General features: G+C 30.0%; 1 protein-coding gene across 3 annotated transcripts in view; it reads right to left on the bottom strand.

Annotated features, from left to right (window-relative positions):
• Nucleotides 1-16015: 16015 nt before the first annotated feature.
• The window catches only part of LOC145241458 (SIN3-HDAC complex-associated factor-like), a 53706-nt gene continuing 44621 nt past the window's right edge, over nucleotides 16016-25100 (bottom strand). The window contains exons 3-5 of one of the 3 annotated variants that reach the window (XM_080104438.1): nucleotides 21941-22043; nucleotides 20774-20900; nucleotides 16016-17210 (exon numbers count right to left, since the gene is read on the bottom strand). In XM_080104438.1, the coding sequence (XP_079960564.1) occupies nucleotides 16994-17210; nucleotides 20774-20900; nucleotides 21941-22043 (447 nt within the window). In that variant the 3' untranslated portion in view covers nucleotides 16016-16993. The remainder of the gene's footprint in view (nucleotides 17211-20773; nucleotides 20901-21940; nucleotides 22044-25100) is intronic. The other 2 variants (XM_080104437.1, XM_080104439.1) reach the window with 2 other exon arrangements.

Below are 25100 nucleotides of genomic sequence, written 5' to 3'. Positions count from 1 at the left end.
TTTTCAAATGAAACAGACATTTATTTACAGGTATTTTCCAAAAATAACGCCTTGTCTCTTGTTCAAAAGTCTTATCACAGTTCAATGTGTTTAATAAGACTCTGGTATTCTTTGTTGGGCTATGTTTAGGAAACGTCTTTCCCTGTTGCTCTTGGGCCACGTGTAATTTTGTCTTTACAGGCCAAGTCTTTTTATAATCTCTTTCTTTCCTACTTCCTAGTTATGATATCACCTCACACATGCTTAGTTATTTGCATACATTGGCTCTCATACAGCCGTTGCAGCCATACACGCATTCATCTGTGTGTGCGTGTGTGTGTGTGTGTGTGTGTGTGTGTATACCTCAATATCTGCATGCTATATACTATACTGTACTGAAGCAGCACTCACTATGCAGGTTGAACTGGCTTGCTTCAAAGAAGCAAGTTTCCAGGGAGTATGAAATTCACAAGCGATCCTCGGTTGTATGTATGCATGAGATATATAAAAAGATTAGAAAATCTAGATAAAATCTAAGTGTATAGGTAAAATTATTTTATTAATTTTATCATTTAACTTAAATAATTGTTAATTTTATCATTTAACTTAAATAATTGTTAATTTTATCATTTAACTTAAATAATTGTTAATTTTATCATTTAACTTAAATAATTGTTAATTTTATCATTTAACTTAAATAATTGTTAATTTTATCATTTAACTTAAATAATTGTTAATTTTATCATTTAACTTAAATAATTGTTAATTTTATCATTTAACTTAAATAATTGTTAATTTTATCATTTAACTTAAATAATTGTTAATTTTATCATTTAACTTAAATAATTGTTAATTTTTATTATTTAACTTAAATAATAAAATTAACAATTATTTAACTTAAATAATTATTAATTTTATTAACTTAAATAATTATTAATTTTATTATTTAACTTAAATAATTGTTAATTTTTATTTTTCTAACAATTTTAGAACATTTGTGCTGTAGAAATTGTAGCAGTTATGTTGAGGGACCTATTTTGCTGAAATGTATCTCTCAGGCGTTACACTGAGCAATGTTTTGGCTTTGTACACTTGAGCCTGCACTGCCAACAATGTAGGTGTTATGATACATGTGCAACCTTGGCACCAAAAATATGATTCAACATCAGTTCCCGTTTTGATTGTCTCTTGATATGATGTTATCCTGTGTTCACCTTTTCACGACAAACAAGTTTGCTAGAATGTAAGCTTCAAGGTTCTCTATTTGTTTATTGACAAAAGCCAGCCTACTGAACAATTCTTGTTGCGTTCCAGTTTTCCCTTGAATAAAAGTGGTGACATTATTGAAAGGTGATCTTATTTATGGAAGCTGATGTCCCTTTTTCTTTGTTCATTTGGTCTGGTTGTCTTGTTTTATGGCATATCAACCCTTTTGGAGTTATTAAATCCAGTAATTAAAAAAAAAAAAGAAAAAAAAAAAGCGTTTATATCTTCAAATATTTATGCATGGTATTTAATTTGGTTGTTTTGTAGAGAAAAATTATTTTTTTGGCTTTACAGAACATGACTGAGTTTTTCAAAGTGAAAGGAAAAATGTCACATGACAATTCAGTAATTACCATTTGTTTCACTTGAAATTAAATATTTCAATTTCGCTAAAATATCAAAGAAGAACCCTACATTCTTACTTTCTTCTTAACTTAACAGCCATATAATCTCTCCATATAAAAAAAAAATATAAAAAAACCTAAAAAATGATTGTAAACACAAATAGGCCAATTCGGACGTAAAATGAGATTGATCTGAATTAAATGTTTCAATATATACATATATATATATATATATATATTTATATATATGCAGAGTCATAGAAAATTCCATATTGGTATCTGGAGGTGCATTAATTTACTGAGAGAGATGCATCCCTAGTCTTCATTAAGACCTGCATCTAAGAGAAGGTAACTGATATAAAAACCTGCGGTCTACTGTATATTCTGTCCTGTGGCAGTTATCTGCACTGACAGAGGTTAGCAGTAATACCAAAAAAATGTGGCTGGTTCTACACAAAATCTTCACCACTATAAATAAATCATCTGTGTGGATTTCCGAGCAGCTTAGTTGTAGTGGCGGAACCTTATACATTGAAATCGACGGGAGAGTTCATATATATATATATATGTGTGTGTGATTAATATAATACTGAATTCATTATTTTTATACAATAAAATAAAAACCTGTAATTATGTACTGGTGTGAAACGTTTTTTTTTTTCCCCCCCCAAAGACATTTTAAGAAAAATGACAGATCCAATAATAATTTGAAGAATTCAAAGTTTTTTTAAATTTTTTTTTTATTATATCGCTCACCGTTCTGAAAGATTTTAAAAATTGGGGGACGGCATTACATACTTTTTTTTTTTTTGGTTTTGTTTTTTCTTTTTTTTTTTTTTAGTATATGGTTTTTAATGACAAAATTCAAATTCTTAGTTTCAGGTATGATTAACAAACCAAAATAAAATTCAAATAGAATTTTATTTTGGTTTCGATAGTTAAATATGTAAACATTTCATTAACATTTACACTGGGAAGAGTAATACCCAGAAAAAAAAAAAAAAAAAAAGACCCATCCCTAACCATGCTGTTCTTATCTCACATTAAAACATTTTTTCATAACTTTATCCCAGAAAATTGAAGCATTTAACAAAACGTACCCACAAAAAAAAACAAATTAAAAAAACATTAAAGCAATTTTTGTTGCCTTGCGTTACAACGGAGGAGCGTACCAATAGCATTTGAAGACAAAATGTAACGTGGAAAAGTGAATGGCAGTTCATCACACAAAATAAAATGGCTAACGATAAAGAAGTAAAAAAAATCAATTTCAATGAATAGTGCATTATTCTTGAGAGATAAGATGGACAACTGAGTCTCTCGGTGGACAAATTATTAATAAAACTAAGTTCAACAACAAGACATAACCATCACAAATCATCGTGTGCCCAACAATATCAATAATAATAATAAAAATATTAACAACCACTGAAGGGAGAGAGAAAAAAAAAAGAAATAGAAAAATTTATGCATGACAGACATATAAAATGAATAAAATGTGTAGATATTAGATTTTTCACTGAATGCAAGCATTGGAAAAGAAACAAAACAAACCATTTTCTTTTGGTGAAATAGGGAATGGGGTGACCCGACAAATTGTGAAGAGAAAAACGACAAATGTAACCATTTTTAGATTTTTTTTTTTTTTGGAAGTGCAGTTCAAATTTGGTAAAGATAATGGTCAGTTGTAGGGGAAAAAAATCTTTAAAAAATAAAAAAAATAACCTACAATATTTATCAATTATATATATTCAGTAAGTTTTAACCTTTCTCATTGGAGAATTGTATAAGCTTGAAACAGTTGTTGTCCCCAATTGACTATCTCAGTATGTTATACTTTTCTTGGGATCTCTTGGTCTTACTGGATTCCAGGACAAGAATTCATCTATTCTGGTGGATTATTCAGTTTTGTGTTGTTACTCGAGTTAAAATCACTTTGAGAAGCTGCAACATTCCTCGTGGGTTATTCATACTCAGATCTTATTTGGGTTGCAAATACCATGTGATTTTGAATATTTAGTTAGGGTTTACTTATAGTAAAATACTGCAACTATAGTTAAATTGTCACATAGTAGGGACCCTACGTCAGTAGCGATCAATTAGTGTGAATTTTGACAAGGATCACACTGAGTTCATGATAACCCAGATCTGTAAAACAGAATCGTTTCCAGAGAATGAAAGATGGGTGACAATGTTGAGGCAGGGGCCATCAGGTCAAATATTGTAGACAAAACGAGAGATGATGACAAAGGCCATCACATTTTTTGAGTTGAGAAAAAAGTAACCAGTCGCTCGGTGGAAGCCATTCAAACAAGGTACAGCCAATAATGCAGAAATAATTTTATTGGAATGTCACTTCAAGTCTCTGCTTGTCTACATCACTCATTTCAGTAAGTTAGAAAATTTAAGAAAATAATCGTTAGTCTCTCTCTCTCAAGTCTATTCCAAATAAAACCTTGAAGAAACCCTTGGCAAGCTTTTTCCTTGTGTCTTTGTTCATAAAAAGAATTTTATTAAATTTATTTAAACAGATAAGACAGTCAACAGCTATTTATTAAACACGGTGAAGAGTAACAACAGTGTCAGACAAGGTGATAAAAGACCCTTATATATTCTCTCTTAGCGACCCCTCAGAACTGAGGATGATGGTCGTGTTCTGGGTTTTGGTGTGTACAGAAGTGGCCAATGATCCTGACTTTGAACTGTCTTTTAGAGTTAGGGCAGATAGTTTCATTTCCATTTGGAGGGTTGGTTCAAGGACATTCTTCTCTCTCCCTAATTCTTTCTCCTTGAGGTCTGCATATCAGTTGGCCTCGAAGGTGACTAGGTCTTCAGCAATGGTCTGCTTTCAGGTTTGCCTGTCCTTGGCCTAGGTTTCCCATGTGTATGTATTGATGCCACACAAGGTGATAAAAGACCCACATATAACTAACCCACACGTATGTATAAAGAATCTCTTATTTTGTTATCGAAAATGTTACGCCATAAGGCCCTTCTTCAAGTCTACAAAAATGAAAGGTGAGGCAATTCAAATCCGTAAGATACTGGTGAATACTGTAAGATTAAGATTTTAGGTCCTACAAAGTTCATATATTATGTCTGAAAAAAAAAAAAAAAAAAAAAAAAATTCTTCACCATCACATAGTAACAGAAGGGAACTCAATATTATTTTGCTACAAGTTTAGGTAGACAGCAGAATTGTTAAATACCTGAAAAACATTCATCTAAAATTCCCATTAAAACAATATTATCTTAATTTATATTTACTTTCATTTCTTTTTATATGACAATTGGATTTAGCTAAAAATAGTGATCTTTCTTTAAAAAAATATACAAAATCTGAATCAGCAATCAAAGCAATTACATAGATCAGTCGATCACAGATCATACATTAATTTTTAAACAAATAATGTAAATTTATTCCCCCCCCCAAAAAAAAAAGAAAAAATAGCAATCTAACAGAAGAAAATTAGAATACAACAGGGTATAGTAATCACCAAGAAAACACCATTAAATGGGTTTCATATTAATTTAATTTTTTTAAATAAATTTTTGATAAAGAGTGGAGGACTGCTTAAATGAAACCTATAATTTACATACATTTATGTTACCCATAAGATTAATTTTTTGGAAGAAATCCATCATTTTCGAGAAACACTTTATCTACTTCGATTGATACTAGTTGGAGACACTTCAGATGAGTGGTAATATGAAATAACAGTAAAGTGCTTAAGCTAAATATGTTTTTATTATTGATACAGTTTTATTCAATAATATGTTGTGTCCTTTGTCTAAGATTTACCGGTTGTTAAAATTGAGAGGTTTGTTTATGTTTTATATATATATACATATATATATATTTTTTTTATTAATCATTATCATCATTTATTATTTTATTATTATAAAATATATTTTATAGAAAGACAAAAAAAAAAAAAAAAAAAATCAGCTGACCATTCAGGACAAATTTGAAACTGACTTTTCTTAAAATCTTTTTTCTAATTTTTTTTTTTAAACGGACGCAAATTCTAAGGGTTGCATATTAATGCAGACTTAAAATTAATTTTTGTCTTCATAGCATTTAAAAAGGATGAAAACAAAAAACAAGATGCATTTTGAACTAAAAAAAAAAAAAAAAAAAAAAAAAGGGACAAAGATAAGGAAAAAAAACAAAAAAACTTAGGCCACATAATTACTTGAAAATCTGTCTTTGTTCAGAGATGGCAGTGTGTGGGTGGAGAAACCGACTTCAGAGAAGGATAATGAAGTTGAAATAGAAAGGAAACAGTCCTTAAATATATATTACAAGTAATGTTGCTTGACATCGCCTGGAGACAGATGTTCCATTAAAATTGAAGAGCTAGAGCTGCTTTTATGACACACACACAGTGTGTGTGTACATATATTATATATATGGAATGTTATATCTGTAAAGGATAGAACAATTTCTGTAGGAAATCTTAACTTGGAGAGCTCAATGCATAATAGAGCATAATTAGACAACTAAAAACTCAGCCTAATCTCATAAATTTATTTCAACCTAATAGGGCATTTGTCAATGAGAGAACGAATTGAGATTTACTATCCCCCACCCGCTAGTAAATACAAAACTATGTATTTTTATCATTCCTCAGTTGAACAGTAAATCTTAATTATCTCTCTCATTTGAAAAGGCCCTATTGGGTTAAAATAAATTTATGAGATTGGGCAGAGTTTTTGGTTGTTGTTTTTTCTTCTAATTTTATATTATAAAATTAGAAGAAAAAAACAACAATAACCAAAAACTCTGCCATATATCTTTAATGATTTGCATGTATTATTTAGGATTTTCCTCTTAGATAAAGTGCAAAAAGAAATTGTGCATTATACATTTATCTTATCTGCGATTCATGAAAATACATGTGTGGCACACATTTAAAAAATGTGTAGTTAAAAGAAACCTATTCATGCAGAAATAGTTGTTCATATTGTTCAGAACTTTGTATATTACAATGAAATTTTATTAAAGAGGGAAATATTTAAATAGACAGCCAGGTCATTATTATCAATGGCGAAATACTAGTTGTGGTTGAAATCAATGAAACCAAGTTGTAGTTTTTGACAAGATTAAAACCTGCATCTACGAAGAGATCCACTTTACAACTAGATAAACGTTGTTTTGAATTTTTGAGATGAGGATTGATAATTCATATTGTACGAGTTATTCAAATTAATGTTCTCATCTTGGGTTTTATTCCCACAACATTTTGGTCAATGTAACCTTAGACCTTTAGGTGTATCTTGCTGAACCTGAAAATATTTCTGTTGAACTCTGGGAATCTGCATGGAATTTTAAACGGAATTCCTTATTTAATCCATGGAGGTAGCATGCTTTTGTTTCATCAGCCATGACTGGGTAGAAATCCTAAGTAATTTGCAACTCATGGCGTAGTGGATAAAGTACTTAGTGAAATTCAGATGTAAATTACATTCTTCTGAAGGTTGAAGGTTCAATTCTCAGTACAGGCAACACTCAAAATACAATTGTGAATTACTCAGTCATGGCTGATGGAATGAGAGTATACTTCCGCAGTGGATTAAATAAAGACTTCTATTCAAAATTCTATGCAAAAATTTCAGAGTTCAACAAGATTCACCTTAAGAAAGTCAAAAGTTAGGCTGTCCCAAAGCATTGTGAAAATAACACTCAAGATGAGAACAGTAGTCCGAATGATCCAAATAACTCACAGTCACAAAGGGATCAGCCTTCATAGTCTCAGCGACGCAAAGTCTAAATAATGTTCTGGAATAACCATTTGAATTTGTTGAAAAAAATACTCGATTTATAGCGGCACATCATATGAGCATAAAATATAAACTAATTAACAGAATTTTTCTTCTGATGGGCATGTGTGCGTGCGGAAGAACGTCTAGCATCATGGACACTGTTTAATGATATGTAACACATTTATCTTGCCTCTACTCGACCCCACCCCTGACTAGAAATCATCCGAGTTCACTAACATCTGGTAGATTAACAGTCAACCATTGTATCAGATATTCTATATTAATCCATTAGCACCCAGAATCCTGTTTTTAGAACCAGAAGGATAATTAATCATATTTCAGCAACATCTGTATTTTTTCAGAGATATTTATAGTTAGGCATAACGATTGGAGAGTTTTTCAAATATTTATTTATTTATTTTTTTTTTTTTATAGAAATCTCTCCAAATAAGGCATGAAGCCATTTGATGTAAGAAGCTAAAAAGATACTTCAAGGTCAAAAACTAGCCAATGATAACTGTTAGATGGATAGATTCTGACTCCTATCATCTGATGTTTTATTGGCAGCATTGATGTCTCAGTTTTCAGTATATTATGAAAATATTTAATGGAAGGATGCAATCAATTTCATGTATTATTCAATCAAGAATCTGTTGGTAAGTAGTGCTTATAACCAACTCACAAATTTTACATCTAGTAAAAATGAATGTTCTCTTATAAATTCAAGTAAATCTTTGAAAATTATTTTACTCAAATATTGTATTTACAAAAGATTTTTGGTAGTAAATTAAAGAAACCCCCCAAAAAACTTGGGTACAAATAAGTTAAAAAAAAAACACCCACAAGTGTTTAAGTGAATACATCATTGATCTTTTTATTCCCAAATTGGATGCTCCAATCAGAACGATTCCTAGACTTTAACTTTTTTTTTTTAGTATAACAGTCATAACCATGTTCTGACCTTCATCACAGAACAGATGGATACAACATTGACCCAAGATGGAGATGAAAACTTACAGATGAAGGAAAATAACAAAAATCAAAATAGGTCACACTATTGGTCATCATTTGTGATGTTTTGTTTTAGTAATGATAATGATTTCTATCATACATCGGTACTTCTACAGAATTTGAACCAGACTTTTTTTTAGACTAACCCAAGTTTTAAATTTAATTTGGCAAAAGCTTTTGGTTTGGTTGCTTTGTTTTATGGCATATTAAACCTTTTCAGGTTATTTAATGGTGAATCCAGTCATTTTGGTAAAAAAAATTATGCTACAAGTTCTTTATAGCTTATTATTTATTCATGGTGTTTGGTTCAGTTGTTTTGTGAGAAAAAGGAAAATTGTTGTTTTTGCAGAACAGGATTGAGTTTTACAAAAAGAGAGGGGGGAAAAAACCCAATAACATTAATGTTTCATAAATTTTATGTTAGGAAGCTGGTATTTTCAGACAGTCTGATCTAGCAGCAGCAGTTTGATTTGGTTCAAATTATGTAAAATCACCAATATATTTTAACTGATATCAATAGAAAATCAGAAAAAAATGGAAAATTTAAAAGCATCAATGGGGAAAAAGTTGTCTTGTTTAATCATACACATTTGAATGTTCTATTAATGCCTCTGACCCCCTTATATCAATTGTAATATTTAATGGATGAAATTTGACTGGAAATAGTTGTTAGATTGGCACAATAGAATAATACGATACATATTAGTTGTTCTATAAAGGTTCGAGAATCTAATTTTACTATGTCACCTATATTCTGAAAATCATGTAAATTGATCAAGTAGTTTTATTTTTTAAATAAGAAAACGAAATTTTATAGCTAAACAAGGAGCAGCTGTCTCGTGATGCCATTTTGAAAACAATCTGAAGGAACAAGGGAGATAACTCCAAATAAAGCAAACTTGTTAGAGTTTAGAAAGCCATTCTTAACATGGGGAGGGGTAAGTATTGTAAAAGTTTTAATTCATTTAAAAATGATTTTCTTTTTAAAAATAAAACTACTTGGACAATTTATGTAATTATTGGTGTATATTTTCTTTCTGTCACGGTTATGTACATTATACAGATTTTTCTTTAATTTTGTTTTTTCATGTGGAATGGAGTTCTGGGCAAGCATCATCCAGAAGTCCAGAAAGCTTTATCAAATGTTTCTGCTGGCATGACAAGTCAATGATAAACTTAAAGTGTTCCCTTGAATAATGCCAATATAGGTGAGTGTAGAGCCAAGGAAACACACAATGGTCCCCAGTGTTTGCATGACATTAATAAAATTAGGTGACTGAGGAAGTCCAGTGTGGCAGAACCAATCACTATGGTGATTGGTTGGAAGATAAATCTGTTGAGAAAATTAAGTGTATTTTGAGATAATTATTACTTTTCTATTGCGAAATGCATCTATTTTATTTCACTTGACAAATTTTGTAAATTGAAAGTCATTCATGAATACATATCTTTTTTAATTAAAGGTATTTTCATTTAATATTTTGGTTCTTATTGGGAATCCAACCTAATTTAAAAATAAAAAATCTTTATGATGTATGTACCTGTCATATTCCAAAAATCAAATAAAAATAAAACTACTTGATCAATTTAACTAAGACAATCCAAAAGGGACGCAATCTTGCAAAACAAAGGCAAATACGTCCACAATAATTCAAACTTGCAATATCAGCCTTATAAGGCTAACGATTTTACATTAAAATCATTTAAAATGATTTTCTTTATATAAAATTAAAACTACTTGATCAATTTACATCATTTTTGGAATATGACTATTCTGTCCCGTGACAGGTATGTACATCATACAGATTTTTCTGTATTTTTGTTATTTTAATTAGGTTGAATTTTAAATAAGAACCAATATTTTTATCATGTGTCTACATATAAAGTCAATTTTAAAATATTGTAAATTAAAATTTTTACTTACATTTTAAAAGTATGCATTAAGACATTTCCCCTCTAAAATATTATTCCAGTCAAATTTTAAACATAACATGAAGTTGTTAGGATATATAAAAATAATGTTTTATAAGTCTTGCCCAAAATAGAAATATACAAATGTAATTGTAAACCGGAGTCGTTAATTTTTAATAGATTCGTTGCAACAATTAAAATTTACATTTTTATGAATTGTCTCCCTTGATGGATTTTCTTTTTTTCTTTTTCATTTGCAAAGGTATGAAATTTTTTTCAACAAAATGTGACCTATTCGATACAATGGTTATCGTAGAAAAGTGTTAGTAACTCTTGTTTGCTGAGGAGCAATTTAACTATTTGGCAGTTTTTATGTTGGATTTTTCTTTTTGACAATGAATAACAATGACGTATATAAAAAGGCAGTGACATTTAGAGGATCAGCAACGGAAAAAAGGCTGATCATAAAGTTTACAATTCTACAAGTGTTCATAAAAAATAATCCAAGGTGATCAAGACTTGTTTGTTATGATTTATACATATTTTAGCATCAGGGTAGAAATAAAGGCTACCCCTTTTCTAACGAGAAGGACAGTTTTTTTTATCAAAAACATTTTTCTTTTTTAATTTTATTTTTAATCCAGAAATTTTAAGTTAGCAAAAAAAAAAAAAAATAAATAAATAAAAAAAAAAATAAATAAATAAACTATTATTGCCAATTTTCGGCTTTGTTTCCTTATCTCAGTTACTACTATCATGTTTTAGTTGTTTTTCCTCACTGGCCTTCTTCAGATATATTACATCCAAGATACACATGAATAAGACTATGATGACATTCATTAAAATATAAAGGTTATCTTGAGGTTCTGAGTTCAATCCTGAACAATAGCAGCATGGTGATTAAAGAAGTTAATGAAAGAATGTCACAAAATCAGGACAATATAATGTCACCTGGGTACACTCGAGGCACCTATAAATCGTTGGGTTTCAAATTTCATAAATGGTCCCAGAACTCCTGAAGAAGGCCGAAGAGCAAAATAGTCGAAACGTAATAACAGCTAAGATGAGAAGACTAGTTTAAAAATTGTAAATGATAATGAAAATGCCTCATCCGTAAAATACAAATACATTATAGAATGTTTTTAGTTTGGCTTAATTTGATTTAACACTGGGGAAATGTGTGCAAAATATTTTGCATTTATTAATCAAGATTTTTGGCAAGATGATGTATTTTGGGAGTTTGTGTAATGTTTGAAAATGTTATTTTCAATTTATTTAGTCTTAATATCACTTTTGATTGGCAAAGAGAAAATGGAGATATAGAAAAGAGAGAGAAATATAGGAGAGAGTGAATTTATATATATATATGAACATTTCTCCTTTATCTGGTTAGAATTGTGTTATAAATATTCATACTAATATTTATATGGACTTTAATTTTACAGTATTATACAATCTGTAATCTGAAAGTATTTCAAATATTCCGAATTATACTGGGTTAATATAATTCAGTAATTGTTCATATACCAATAAATTTAAGCCAAAAAGGAGAGATGACTAAAAAAGTAAGCTACAAAATTATCATATTTCATAATTGAGCATTCATATACTGGTTTAACAAAAATCAAAACTTCAAGAAATGTCAAAGGATGCAACAGATGTAAAGTGTTCCCACATGTTTTCTTTTCCTCATAAAGGAAATGTTTCTTTTCCTTAATGTTTTATTGTTAAAATATTTTTTTATTTAATAAGTCTGAAGAAAGACTGTTCCTGTGAAAATTTTTAAAAGACATATTGTTTGATTTTTTCGGAATGGTCTTGAAACAATTGTAACTAACAATGAAATAAACATTTTGTTGCTATCAACCCATTTCTTGAAGTCTTGGTTTTTGTTAAAACAGTATATAAGAGAGAGAAGATGGAGAGGAATAGAAGAGAGAGAGATGGATGAAAAGAAAGGGATTGATAGTGATATTTATAATGATCATTTCAGTTGTAAATGTTATAAAATATTTCTATTTCAACAACGCATCTGGTATAATATTAATGAATGATTATCAAATTTCTTGTTGAGGTTCTTTGCAAAGATGGAAGATTAAAAGGAACAAAATGGTGTAAAAAATATCTTATCGATGGGAAGTTGATCACCAAGGACTCGCGAAATACAGCTAAGAAAGCAGTAAGAAATCGTTGTTTTTTTTTTGTCATGGTTATTAAAAAAAGCTTTATCAAATAATAAAAATGTCTTCCAGCTGTACAAAAAGTGGCGCAAAAAGCGAATGCTAGCAGCAGCAGGAAGAAAGATTTGTATCATTTTGAGAAACACGAGGAATTGTAAAAAAAAAAAAAAATGAATGATGGGGGAAGGGGTAGATTTTCATTGGTGTCGTCCACTAAATGGAGCCAACGAATAGGATCAGTTCGGATGAATTAAGAAATGGAAAAAAAAATGTTGATTTAAGAGTTTGGATAACTGGAATATTTTGAATAAATAAAAATATCTTTGGAAATTTTTTTTTAAGTCAACAAATTTTCATTGTATGCAATTGGAATTTAATTACAACAATAAAAATGATCAATTCAAGATTTTATATAAATTTCATCCGTTTTTCTTATGAAATTAATTGTCAAACGATTAAAAAAAATGTAGTTGAGATAATGGGTTGGAGTAGGTTCAAATGTGTGTAGATCCATGAAGCTTGTAGAAATTGAATCCATTTTCAGTGAAAAGGTTTTTAAAACAGAATTATATGAAATTATCAGAATGATTTTAAAAATAAAATTGGAAACAGGTTCAAATGTGTGTAGGTCCATGAAGCTTAGTTAAAAAAAAAAAAAAGATAAAAAAGTAATATATATATTTAGAGAGAGAGAGAGAGAGATGTTAGTGGAATGTAGTAATTGCACATAGCCATAAAAAGTCTGCGATTGTATAAAGATGAGAAAAAGAGTAGAAACATTCAAGATTTAAAATTTGTGGCCATTTATTAAAATTCTTTCAGAATAGATTTTTTTATCTTTTTTTAAGTTTATACTTTTCAGTTTTGTAACATTGCAAATAAGTAAAAAAAAAAGCACCAAATTTTGTTTCTTTTTCAGAATTGTTTCCATTGGTCCGTCTTCAAGATATTAAGGTTGGAAAAAAAAAAAAAGAAAATCATTTCCTTTTTAGGGGAAAATAAATAAATTAAAAATATATATAGTAAAGTAAAAAATATTATTTTGGAGAATTAAAAAAAAAAGTTTTACTTTTAATAAAAATGATACACTTATATATAAATAAATATATACATAAATATATCAGAATTGGTAGAGCAATATACAGAAAGTGTTTGAAAATATGGTTGGCCAAGATTATACTGCACACAGGAATCAGTTGCATTTGATGCAAACTGAGCTTGCAAAGCTTGTCTTAAAAAAAAAAAAAAAAAAAAAAAAAAAAAAAGCACACAACTGAATACGTTTTGTTTTAACTGCATGATTATTGAAGATGAAAGAAGGGATGAACTCAATATTCAGTTTTTTGTATTCAGTAAATAAATAGGTTTTCATCATCTCAAAATATTGTTCTTGAATAAACTTTTGGAATAAAAAGTCGTTGAGTCAGTTTGTACATTCATCTGTCAAGATTAGGCTCATGTATATATAATTTTTTTTTACAATGTTTTCATAAAAAAGATAGACACACAAATGTCTGTAGAAATGGAAAAATGTACAGCCTGAATAAAAGTGTCTTAACTGGAAAATCTGAGTTTTTCATTCAACAAGTAATGAATGATTAATCATTTTCCAGACCTAGCATTGTTTTGATAATGCCCTTGATATATAAAAAGAAATTAATTGAATAAAGTGTTCAAACATTTTACTGAAATCAATCAATGGTGGATTTTGCTTGTTTTGTATTTTCTTACATTTATTTTAAACATTTTTTTTTTAATTGATACCTGCCAGGAGACACATTTCTTTGTATTTCGCTTTTTTTTATAAACCAGCTTTTGGTGTGTGTGAAAATAGAGATACCAACTTTCGTGTGAGAAAAAAAAAAAAAAAAAAAAAAAAAAAAAAAAAGGCTTCATTTTACATTTGTTTTGTAGAGAAGGTTGCATTTCCAAAGTTTTATAGTTATAAAAACTTTCTTTACTGGCTTTTTTTTTTTTTTTTTAATTTGAAAAAAAAAAAAAAAAAAAAAAAAAAAAAAAAAAAAAATGTTGAATACATTTTGTTGTTTTTTAGAATTTGGGGAGAATAAAAATCCATTCTCTCAGAGAAATGTCAGCAGAAGTTCTTCAGTTCCTCATCAGCAGAGATTGACCAATAATGATATGAAAAAATGAAGTGGAAAAAAAAAAAAAAAAAAAAAAAAGCAACTCGAAGGCAGTAAGAAACTTAAGTCAGGCATTAAACAACTTCCATACATTTGCTGAAATAGTTAAATGAAAAAAGAAAAAAAAAAATGCTAAAATGGGCAATGAATTTTTTTAAATGACCATGAATCAGCTGTTTTTATCACGGCAAATACAAACATCTTAAAGCAGCTATTGAACAAAAGATCACAAGGAAAAAAGAAAAACAGACAAAATCTCACCACATACAAAATAAATTAAATACTTGTGTTATTTTTTTTTTATATTAGTTTTATTGTATTATTTTTCACCTGTTGATATTGTTTTTGATAAGAAAATGTAATACAATAAAACTGATACTTTTATCAAAAATCCTAATTCATACTGTACCTATGAGATAATCTTTAGACCAAAAAAACGTATTTATTTATGAGGTATAAAAAATGTTTATCTTTATACTAATAAAAATTTAGTGCTTTTGGAGTTTGTACATAAATAGAAACACGATTGGTTGAAAAAAAAAAAAAAAAGTAAAAGAAAAGAGAAATGCATATTACTAAGGAAGAAGAAAGAGAAATTTTATTAAATGTGAAACCATTTTTCATGGCTGTTGGCTAAGATGGATAATTTTAAGTTTCATTTTACATTTACACTTGCCATGACCAATGCAAATCTAAAGAACCTTTTTTAAATGGATGTGTGTGCCTTATGAATTTAGAAAAATTAACATAACATAGTAAAAAAAAAATGCAGAAACAATTTAACTAAATGAATTTCTTTTTTTCATCTTGATATTAATGTCTGGAAAAGAGACAAAAGGTACAAAAATATTCCGTTTGAGAAATTAATTGTCACGTTAAGAAAATTAAGATATATAAAAAAAATGCCAGTTAAAAAAAATGTTTTTTACTGTTAGGTTAGTTAAATTTATAAAACTTGTATCCATTATTTTTTTTTTTTTTTTTTTTTTTAATTCTTCAAACTTATGTGTGATTCAAACTTGGGTATGGTATTATTTTCACACTATAATTAAGTATTAATCATGAGAAAAATGTTTTCCATAATGAGTAAAATTAATTTCTCAAACCGAATATTTTTGTACCTTTTTTGTCTCTTTTACAGAGATTAAAATCAAGACGAAAAAAAAAGTTATTTAGTTAAATTGTTTCTGCATTTTTTTTTACTAAATATTCTGTCTGACGAACTCATTTTACCCTTCCTGGAAAAGGTATTCCACTAGTAATTAATAATTGTGTTGTGAAAGAAATGTTTTCTTTTTTTTTTAATTTTTTATTTATTTATTTTTTTTTTTTTTTACTTAATTGCACAGTTTCAGTGACAAATCACTAAATTAACAAATTTAAATTTTGTTATCAAGAATAAAAAATGAAAATATTTTTATATATTTTTTTATTGAATCTATTTTGCTTGTGGTGAGTTTTTCTTTTTAACATTTAGAGTGAGCTTTTGTATGCTTAGCTTTTAAAGTACCCCCATCCTAAAAATGGACGTAAACAATGTTTGCCGAGAAAAAAAAAATTACTTTTTTTTCACAGAAGAAGCTAAATTGAATAACAGATGGCTTTACTTGATTGAAAAAAAATTAAATATTCTTTCTTCATGGCATTTTTTTTTTTACTTTTTATCTGTTCAGTAAAAAACATAGCAACTATAAAAATTGTTAATTTAGAAAAAAATTTGTTTTTAAATTTTTACATTTTTTTTTTACTAAAAAGATATTTTTTCATAAAATAGATATTTATGTAGACATTAGAAATACAAGGAGAGAAATAATTGTTACTTCAAAGTTGAATTTTAAGAAAGGCCTTTGTCTTCATTAACGAAAAAAAATAAACAAAAAAACGCCAAAGAAATGCATATAATATTGATATGTATGCGATTTCAATAAATTCTAATTAAATAAAGCTTAAATCAAGGGAGATCACGGGGCATCTTCTCTGATAATAACAGAACTGCTCAAGAATTAATATGGCTTACTATTGCCCTCGTCTCAACAAAAGAGACAACAAAAATAAAAGTCAACCTTAGCAAATGTCGACAGCCTCTAAATAGCAGCTTCAAAGAAGTTGAGATCAAATATTACACGCTTTCAAAAACTTCGGAAAATAAAGATTCCTTTTAAAGAACCTTTCCTTTTAAATATTGCATCACATAACATCACTTTCAAAAAACCAAAGATGGCCACTGTCGAAAATGATGAAAAATGTTACAAATTAGGAAAAAAAAAGGATTGAAGAACAGTTCCCACCCTCCAAAAAACAGCGTAGATTGTAAGGGGAGGTTTTAATGAAAGCATACTTGATGTTATTTGTTTTCTTTTTCAAAGATCTTCAGAGAATTAGTAAAGGCTTACTATTCAAAATCCAAAGAATTACTGCCAGGACTTGTTGCACAGTCACTTCCTGTATCACCATAAGACTCTCGTGTACCCGTGCTACCATCATGGTCATTCGGGTGATCACCTATATGGCAACGAGGTTTGCGGCACCATTTCATTTGGGAAGCATCAAGCATTATTTCATTGTCACGTCCAATCAAAACAGGGCCGCATCCACACGGAATTATACACCTGCAAAATAGAAACCAGAAGATATACTTACAAGTGTACCTACTTACTATGCCTCCCCACGGGACAGAGTTAGACACCAGGGTCGTTTTTTAACGTGGAGAAAAGGTACAAAAATAAAAATTGTCTCAGTCGTGAAGGATCTCTCCTCCACCGAAAGAGAACAAGAAATAGAAGTGCAGCATCTGAAGAACAGATACTACACTTTGATCTTGTCCCTTACAAGTGTATCCCTTCATTACAAATCAAAGTAACAAAAAAATGCTTCACCAGTGTTCACACATTACTTATCTAGATTTATTACTAAAATATAAATAGAAAATCATAAAATTACATCAGCAATTTTATGATTTTCATATATAAATAAAAATAAAACAGTAGATATATGTATGCGTGAAAATATTTAACTGATAAACTCTTGAACTACTAGTCACTTAACACTGAAATTAACAGGACATAGTAATCATACACCAAGGATGCTTTATAACAAATAAAATCTTTGTTTGGATGGATGAATAACGCGTACAGAAATATATCGGCAAGTTGAAATGCAAAAATGTTCATTTCAACTTGCCAACGTATTTCTATTTCTTTCTGCACATGCCCAAAATTCAATTCATTTCTTCAAATCGTTTAATATCAAATCTTTCTTATCTGTCAGCTCAAATAATAAAGAACACGGCTGGAGCACTAAATATTTGGGTTTTGATTCTAACCAATGTCACCCAAGTCATTTTTTATTTTTAAATCTTTTGAAATCAGTATTTCACAGTAGGTACAATATAATATTCAATAGACAATTCGCTCTAATAATAAAAATTAAATCTGCATGAATTAAAATATATTTAAGTGTATTTTATGAACGGATGCCCTGGTAGTATTTTATAAATCACACCTGATGATCTAAAGAAAAAAAAAAAACAGCCAACGTTGACTTTTTATAACAGAATGGAGGATTTCTTTCTGAATTCATTTCAGGTGACAGAAAATCTGAAGTGGTTGTCTGACTTTCTATTTGTTTCCTTGCATCCCCTCACCACTTGAAAAGCTCCAAATATAGGAAAATTTCTGTATATAAATGACCAATCAATACCACTTAATGAACTCTTCAAATACATGTCATGCAAATGATCGCGTTTTATGTTATGGCCGTTTTCTTTTAGATGTTTTTGGTAATTGTATTAGAATCAGGAACTTAGAATCGGTACTTGAATTGGAATCGGGGAAAATATTGGAACTGTTTCTTGACTACTTTCGATAAAAAACAAAAATATTTCCTCATTATTAAAAGAAAACAGAGAAAGTTTTGTCTTCTTTTTCTTATGAGTTTTGTTACAATAATTTCAAGTAATTAAATTTACAAAATGATAGCGAGCCATCAAATTAATACGCATTGGTGTTTATTATAGAGTGGAGGGTATCAGCTTTTAACAGGGACTACAATTGTTGAAAAGTGCACATTAAAATTTTATCCATTACAACATTTTTCTACTGAAATACAATACTGCTTAAATAACACAGGTTGATATAGCATGGGCAACAGGCATAATTACAATCTATTTACTTTTACGCTAGCATGATCTTACTCTCAGAGTGATTGATATATTGTCTGGTTAGAACATTTTTGCATGAGAAGCACTTTCGACAAACCATTTCCCCACACTTTTTGAACAGTCAGTGTTTAAACGTAAAGTTGACAAGATGTGATATACCTGCCTCTCTATTAGGTGGTATTTTATAGTACTTGCATATCAGCTCAATATATTTTTGTATCATCAACCATTTCTGTTGATGAAATTGTATAAATAAAACAGATTGGAACTGTCCAATAATGTGTAGACACAGCGACCTAAAAAAAGAAAAAAAAAAAAAAAATTGACCACTGAGTTTGAGTTTTATTTAAAAACTGAAAGAAATAATTACTCCATGTATAAACTATAAACATAATTGTTTGTAAGGAAAGTTTGCTTTGAAAACAGAGTTTTTTCATATTGAATGACAAAGTCCATCTTTTGAACATTTCCATCTCCACCCATCAACTGACTGTGAATAACGGTTCAATACACATGGCCAATTACAAATTTTATGCCTCCAAGAATTGGTCATCAACCAATGCTTGGCAATCCATTGAATCATTTCAAAATTGACAGAAAACTTCTTGACAAGTTGAAATATTGTAATTTCTTCAATCTGCATGAAATCATTGTCATAAACATCATTTACAAAACTTGTTGGATATATTCTAAGAACTCAGCGGCCATTTTCTTTCTAGGTCGCTTACAACCAAACTATGGTAAGCTGTATTTCTTCATATCCAGCAAGGCCAGAGGATGGTTATCTATGCAGCACCTCTTTCCTCATGCAATTAATGACTTTTCATTTCCCTACAAACAGGACCTGGTTATTCTTTTTAATTAATTAATGAGTCGCCATTTATCAAATCCAAAAGCCACTCGAGGGAAAGGTTTAACAAGATAGATGGGTTGTAAGTAGAATGATGATGAATACTATAAGAGGATTTAAAATTTTCATATAACATTTTGTCAAAAGAACAGCTGATTCAGAAATACAATTCTTTTGCATTGCTGAGACAGCACACAAGTTTTCAATGTTTTGATCAGTATGTGCAACCATTATTATTGGAAGCAGTGTTCAAATCATCTTCACTAATGTCCGTCATGCATGCAATGATTGACTATTCTTTTTTTGTCTGCATGCACAAAGATTATTCTTTTTATTTTTTAATTTTATTATTTAAAAAAAAATCATTTCAGTTTATCTTAGACAAAGCATATTACTGAGATGTGAAGGTACTGTGAATTTGGGGCTCGATTTAAATTCTAAGTGGGAAGTTGTGCAGCAAGATGTTTGTTCATAATACATTTAAATTTCTTCATGTTGATATAGTCAGAGAAACCAAACAGAGAGGGAACTTCAAAACTAAGTGATTTGAGGAGAGAAGCTATTAAAGTAGAAAGTTTTCCTGCATCTCAGGCCTATACAGTGAAGAGGTGGGACTTTGCTAATTGTTGGGGGCATTTACTAGTGATAAGAGGAGTCCAATATTTTTTCCCAATTCCAATACAATTACTGATTCCGATTCTTTTAAAATCTCTAAATATTTAGTTACAGAGCTGTTTCTTTTCTTTTGTTGTTGTTTTTTTTTTGTTTTGCTTTTTTCTTTTAAATTTTCAGATTACTGTAAAAACCCATAAAATATATTTTTGCAAACAAAAATGCAGTTGTGGAGGCTTGATCTAGAGATTTTAATGTTACTAGTACTTTAAAAGAAAAATAAAGTTTTAAACAACAAAAAAAAAATAATAAATAAAAACAAATAAAAAAAAAAAATTCTTTTTGGAATTGGAAAATAGACACAAACTGTTTTGATTCTGATATTAATTCCAATACCCCCAAAAGTTCCGATTAATCATCTCAACAGTAGCATTTATGCTGAGGGGGCACAAGTATAGTAGGTTCATCAGAGAATGTTCTTGTAAAACAAGTGCAGGGATACAACATTGTTGAGTCGGAAAAAGAGAAATGTGCATGAACTCAAAACTCACTTTCTCCAATAGAAGCCATCACTATCCATAAGCGCTTCTTCTCGTTCTCGTCGTTTTCTCTCTCGTCTTTTTGCTACAATATTGCCAACCGAACGGATTCCTTCACACATTTCACAAGAGCATAAACCTGAAACAAAAGATGAAGTTGAAAAGACAAAACTGAAACAAAACATATTTTCATATCCTTTATAACCATACACAATGTTCGAATTACAACCATCCCAAAGGGATCCAATTGATGTCCACCCCAAACCTCAAAGGTGCACCATTGACAGCCAGTGATTTACTAATATCCAACTGTTTGTAGGTTAAAAATAGCTAGCTGACAAATGCACTGAAGGAGGTCCCAAATACCTCTTTTTGAAGTTATGTTATTTGTTTTTGCGATATGTTATTTACGAAAGTGCATTTTTTACCTAAATACGAGTTGGGAATAATTTTCCCTTTAACCAATTTGGTACTCCTATATGGGGAGTGGTATATATATTGTTTTTTAAAATATAATTATCCTCTGACACGTGTTTTGTCCTCTATGACTCATCATTATATTTTAAAAACTATATATATATATATATATATATATATATATATATATATATATATATATATATATATATATATATATATATATATAATTATCTCTTAAACCAATTAAATGATCATTATGAATTTTAGAACATGGTAGGTGTATGCAACCCAAATGTGGGCTATATTTTGTCTTAAAAGATTTTAGGGAGCATGGTGTAAGTACGACAACCCATTTGGAAATTTTTGGAAATTAAAATATATCAGAGTTGTAGTTATTAGGCACGAATTGAACGAGATTCCAGAGTTTCAATTTCTTCTTAAGACATTGAATTTTTTAGATTTTCTTAAATCAAAATCATGTAGTGGATTTTGATTAAAATTAGAATAAGGATTCTAGACAGGAGGTTCAGTATCATTAAATCTTGATTGATTCTAGTGTATTTGAACAGTGCCAACTTATGGTCTCAAATTATTTAGGTCACTTGATATTTTTTTTGATGATGTAAGCTAAAAAATGTACCCTCTTGTGAAATAACCAAAAATTCAGAAGCAATATTTTATAAGAGCAACGATTAATTTCAATAATAAAAAATAAATAACTAATAGACTTCATTAGTTACCAATTGGTGTAAGACTTACCGCCATGTTTTCGTGATTCTGAAGTTTGATTTTCTATTTTTGTTTGGCGCTTCTTTCGTTTTAATATTGATCTAGATCCAGGATTTAATCGTAAATCTACAACCTGAAAAACAATAGTGACAATATTATAGAGATGGTACAAATTATGAACTAAAAGATAGGATCTCCAAACATAAGACTTTGTTAGTAAATAATATGAGATCTTATGAAATACATCTCAAATTATTGAAATACAAATGAAAACTTTATCGATTTAATGATGAAACTGTTGGTGCTTATGCAGCATAAGGACCGTGCTATCGTCAGAATTTTCCGAACAGTTTACATAAAATGCAGAAAGGTGCAGGAACGAAAGTTTTGATCCCCCCCCCCCCGCAAACACTGGTAATGGAGATAATTCAATGAAGAATTAAAACAATATTCTTTTTATTGTTATAAAAAAAAAAAAAAAAAAAAAATAATTGTAAGTTTTATGAATGAATATTTTTTGAATAACAACTGAAAGCAAACAAAAAATTGTTTCTATAATTTTCTTTTTATATTTTTTGTTCAAATCAAAATATTTAATTTTTTAATGATAAACAATGATAGTAAATAATTGTTTTCATCTTAAATGATGTTGACTGCTGCAATTTCATTGACTCAGCATTTCGGTACCTTTCAGAATTTTACATAAACTGTCCAGAAAATTTCTACGATGGCACGCTCTTTATCTTCTTCTATAATATAAATCTCACCTATCTGTTTATATCTATGTATGTATGCCTAAAACTTTTGACAAAGGCGACGGATTTTCATGAGATCAGTATCATTTTGAAGCTCGACCCTTTGAACGACAAATATCGAAAAATTGGCTAAAAACATTAATTCCTTCACCCTCAACTGGGCACTTTTCTACAGAGAGGGGCCGATATTTTCGAAAGTCATCCCCTCTTTTCGATTGACTAGCCTAAATTTAAATATTCGTCACTTCCAGTTTGGAGATAGCTGCAACAGCAAAGATGTCACATTTTTTTTCATGCTCTTTTCCTCCTTCGTGGTACAGGTTCGAACCTGCTTGCCTACTAGCACTTTTTTATTTATTTTTTTTTTTTTTGCTCAACAAACACCTCCAAACATCCGGGCAACGCTACGCACCCAGGCTAGTTCTGCATAAATACCAAGTTGCTTTACGTAATGTGTAGAAGATGGAATGATTCTGTATTTTTCAGAAAACAAATTGGAATACCATGACCTAATGCTAATGACATCATTGTGTATAGTGTTTGGGTGCATTATGAACATGCATGTCTGCATCTACTGCATAGACTGTGACCGTTTCCCTTGTTGTTCAGTTCAAAATTGTTGTTGGATTCAATCAGTGCTGTGTTATAGTATGGATCTTTCCCACCCACTCATGGAATCAGGAGCCTGAAGAGCAACAGGAAGTGATTCATAAAAAAAAAAAAAAAAAAGCTACAGTAATGGTTGGAAATGATTCATAAAGACATATAAAGGCAAGAAGCTGCATACCCGGAAGTTGATTGAATAGTCAGCTGGGATTGGTTGATAGATCGAATGTAAAAATAGTCACAATCAGGTGTGGCGGTATGACAAAAAATCGGACATAATATTTCTGATCCTCAAGTCAATATATTTACAAGTTTGGAGTTCATGACAGTTTTTAGTTTGCGACGGTTGATGACAGTTTGTAAATCAAAGCAAATCAGGGAGAGCTTCAGCAGATGAGGAGACAAACTGATCCACAAAGATGCCCCAACAGACTACGTTTGAGGGTTCTTTTATCAGAATCACTCAGGGGATAACTGATTTATAAATAACTAGCAGGGGTACCCGGCGTTGCCCAGGTGTTTGTATGTGCGTGTGTGTTGGAGAGGGGGGTAGATCAAAACAAAACCCTGTTTAAATATACAAAAAAAAACAGCGAAAAAAGTCTGATCACATAGCATGATGCTACAAAGGCAGGGACTTTAGAAGAGTCAAAAATAAGCGTTTAAAAACCAAGGTGGTTTTCTAGGTCAAATATCACGCCATAGCAGGAAAAACGAACTCACAGCGTGAATTTTGTAAGATAAAAGTCGCTGAAATAAAAAATATTTAAGCCGTCGTATCGTAAATCTTAGATACTATCATCTTGGTAGCATATAAAAAGTTATAAGCATGAGTGAGCAAGTCGAGAACCAGCCCGAAAAAAGCCTTTGCCGGACATACAGAAAAAATGCACACACACACACATTTTGCCTTTTATATATATAGACTAGTGGTGGTACCCAGTGTTGCCCGGGTGTTTGTGGGGGTAGATAAAAAAAGAAGGCTCAAAAACAAATATTAAAAAAAAAAAAACAAACAAAAAAACAGCGAAAAAGTTTTGGGAGGGAGGTAGGCTCAAACCCAATGGGGTGGGGGGGACATTGCCCAAGTGTTTGTAGGTGTGTTTGTTGGGGTGGTAGATCAAAAAAAAAAAAAGAAAAAAGAAAGAGTTTTAAAAAACGAACAAAAACAACAACAACAAACTGACCCGATGGGGGGGGGGGTGTACCTGAAGGTGTGTGTGTAGATCGAAAAAGAAAGCTTGAATTAAAAAAACAAAAAAAATTTTGGGAGGGAGGTAGGCTTGAACCCGAAGCCTCAAGGTTAATAGTCTGACGACATACTGCAAGGCCAGAAAGCCAGGGACTTTTGATCAGTTAAAAATGAGCGTTTAAAAATGAACGTCGTTTTTCTAGGTCATAGCAGTAATAACAGCAGCAGCAAACGAATTCAGAGCGCGAATTTTGTTGTCGTTGAATAAAAGCTGATGAAATAAAATATTTTTATGACCACGTTTCGTAAGTGCAAGATATTATAATCTGTGTAGCATACAAAAAGTTATAAGAATGAGCGAGCAAGCCGAGAAGCAGCAGGAAAAAAGCCTTTGGGTGGACATACAGAAAAAATACACACTCAAACACACATTTTCGCTTTTATATACATAAATGTCGTTATTTCTTTATACTTTTATACGTTTTTTTATACTTGTAAACTAGTGCTTACGTCCTCAGCGATCACCAATGTGAGAGTCAACAGCAGAAGAATAATAACAGATAAAGGAGAAGAAAACTACTGTAAACAGCATTTGGTTCACAGTTGTTGGGAGGAACAGCAAAGAAATTCCCCTCCA

Source organism: Euprymna scolopes, chromosome 20 (genome assembly GCF_053919585.1).
Source record: "Euprymna scolopes isolate OS-2025 chromosome 20, ASM5391958v1, whole genome shotgun sequence".
Classification (NCBI taxonomy): Eukaryota; Metazoa; Mollusca; class Cephalopoda; order Sepiida; family Sepiolidae; genus Euprymna; species Euprymna scolopes.
The sequence above is the reverse complement of the archived record's forward strand: the minus strand, read 5'-3'. Positions and strand labels throughout refer to the sequence as shown.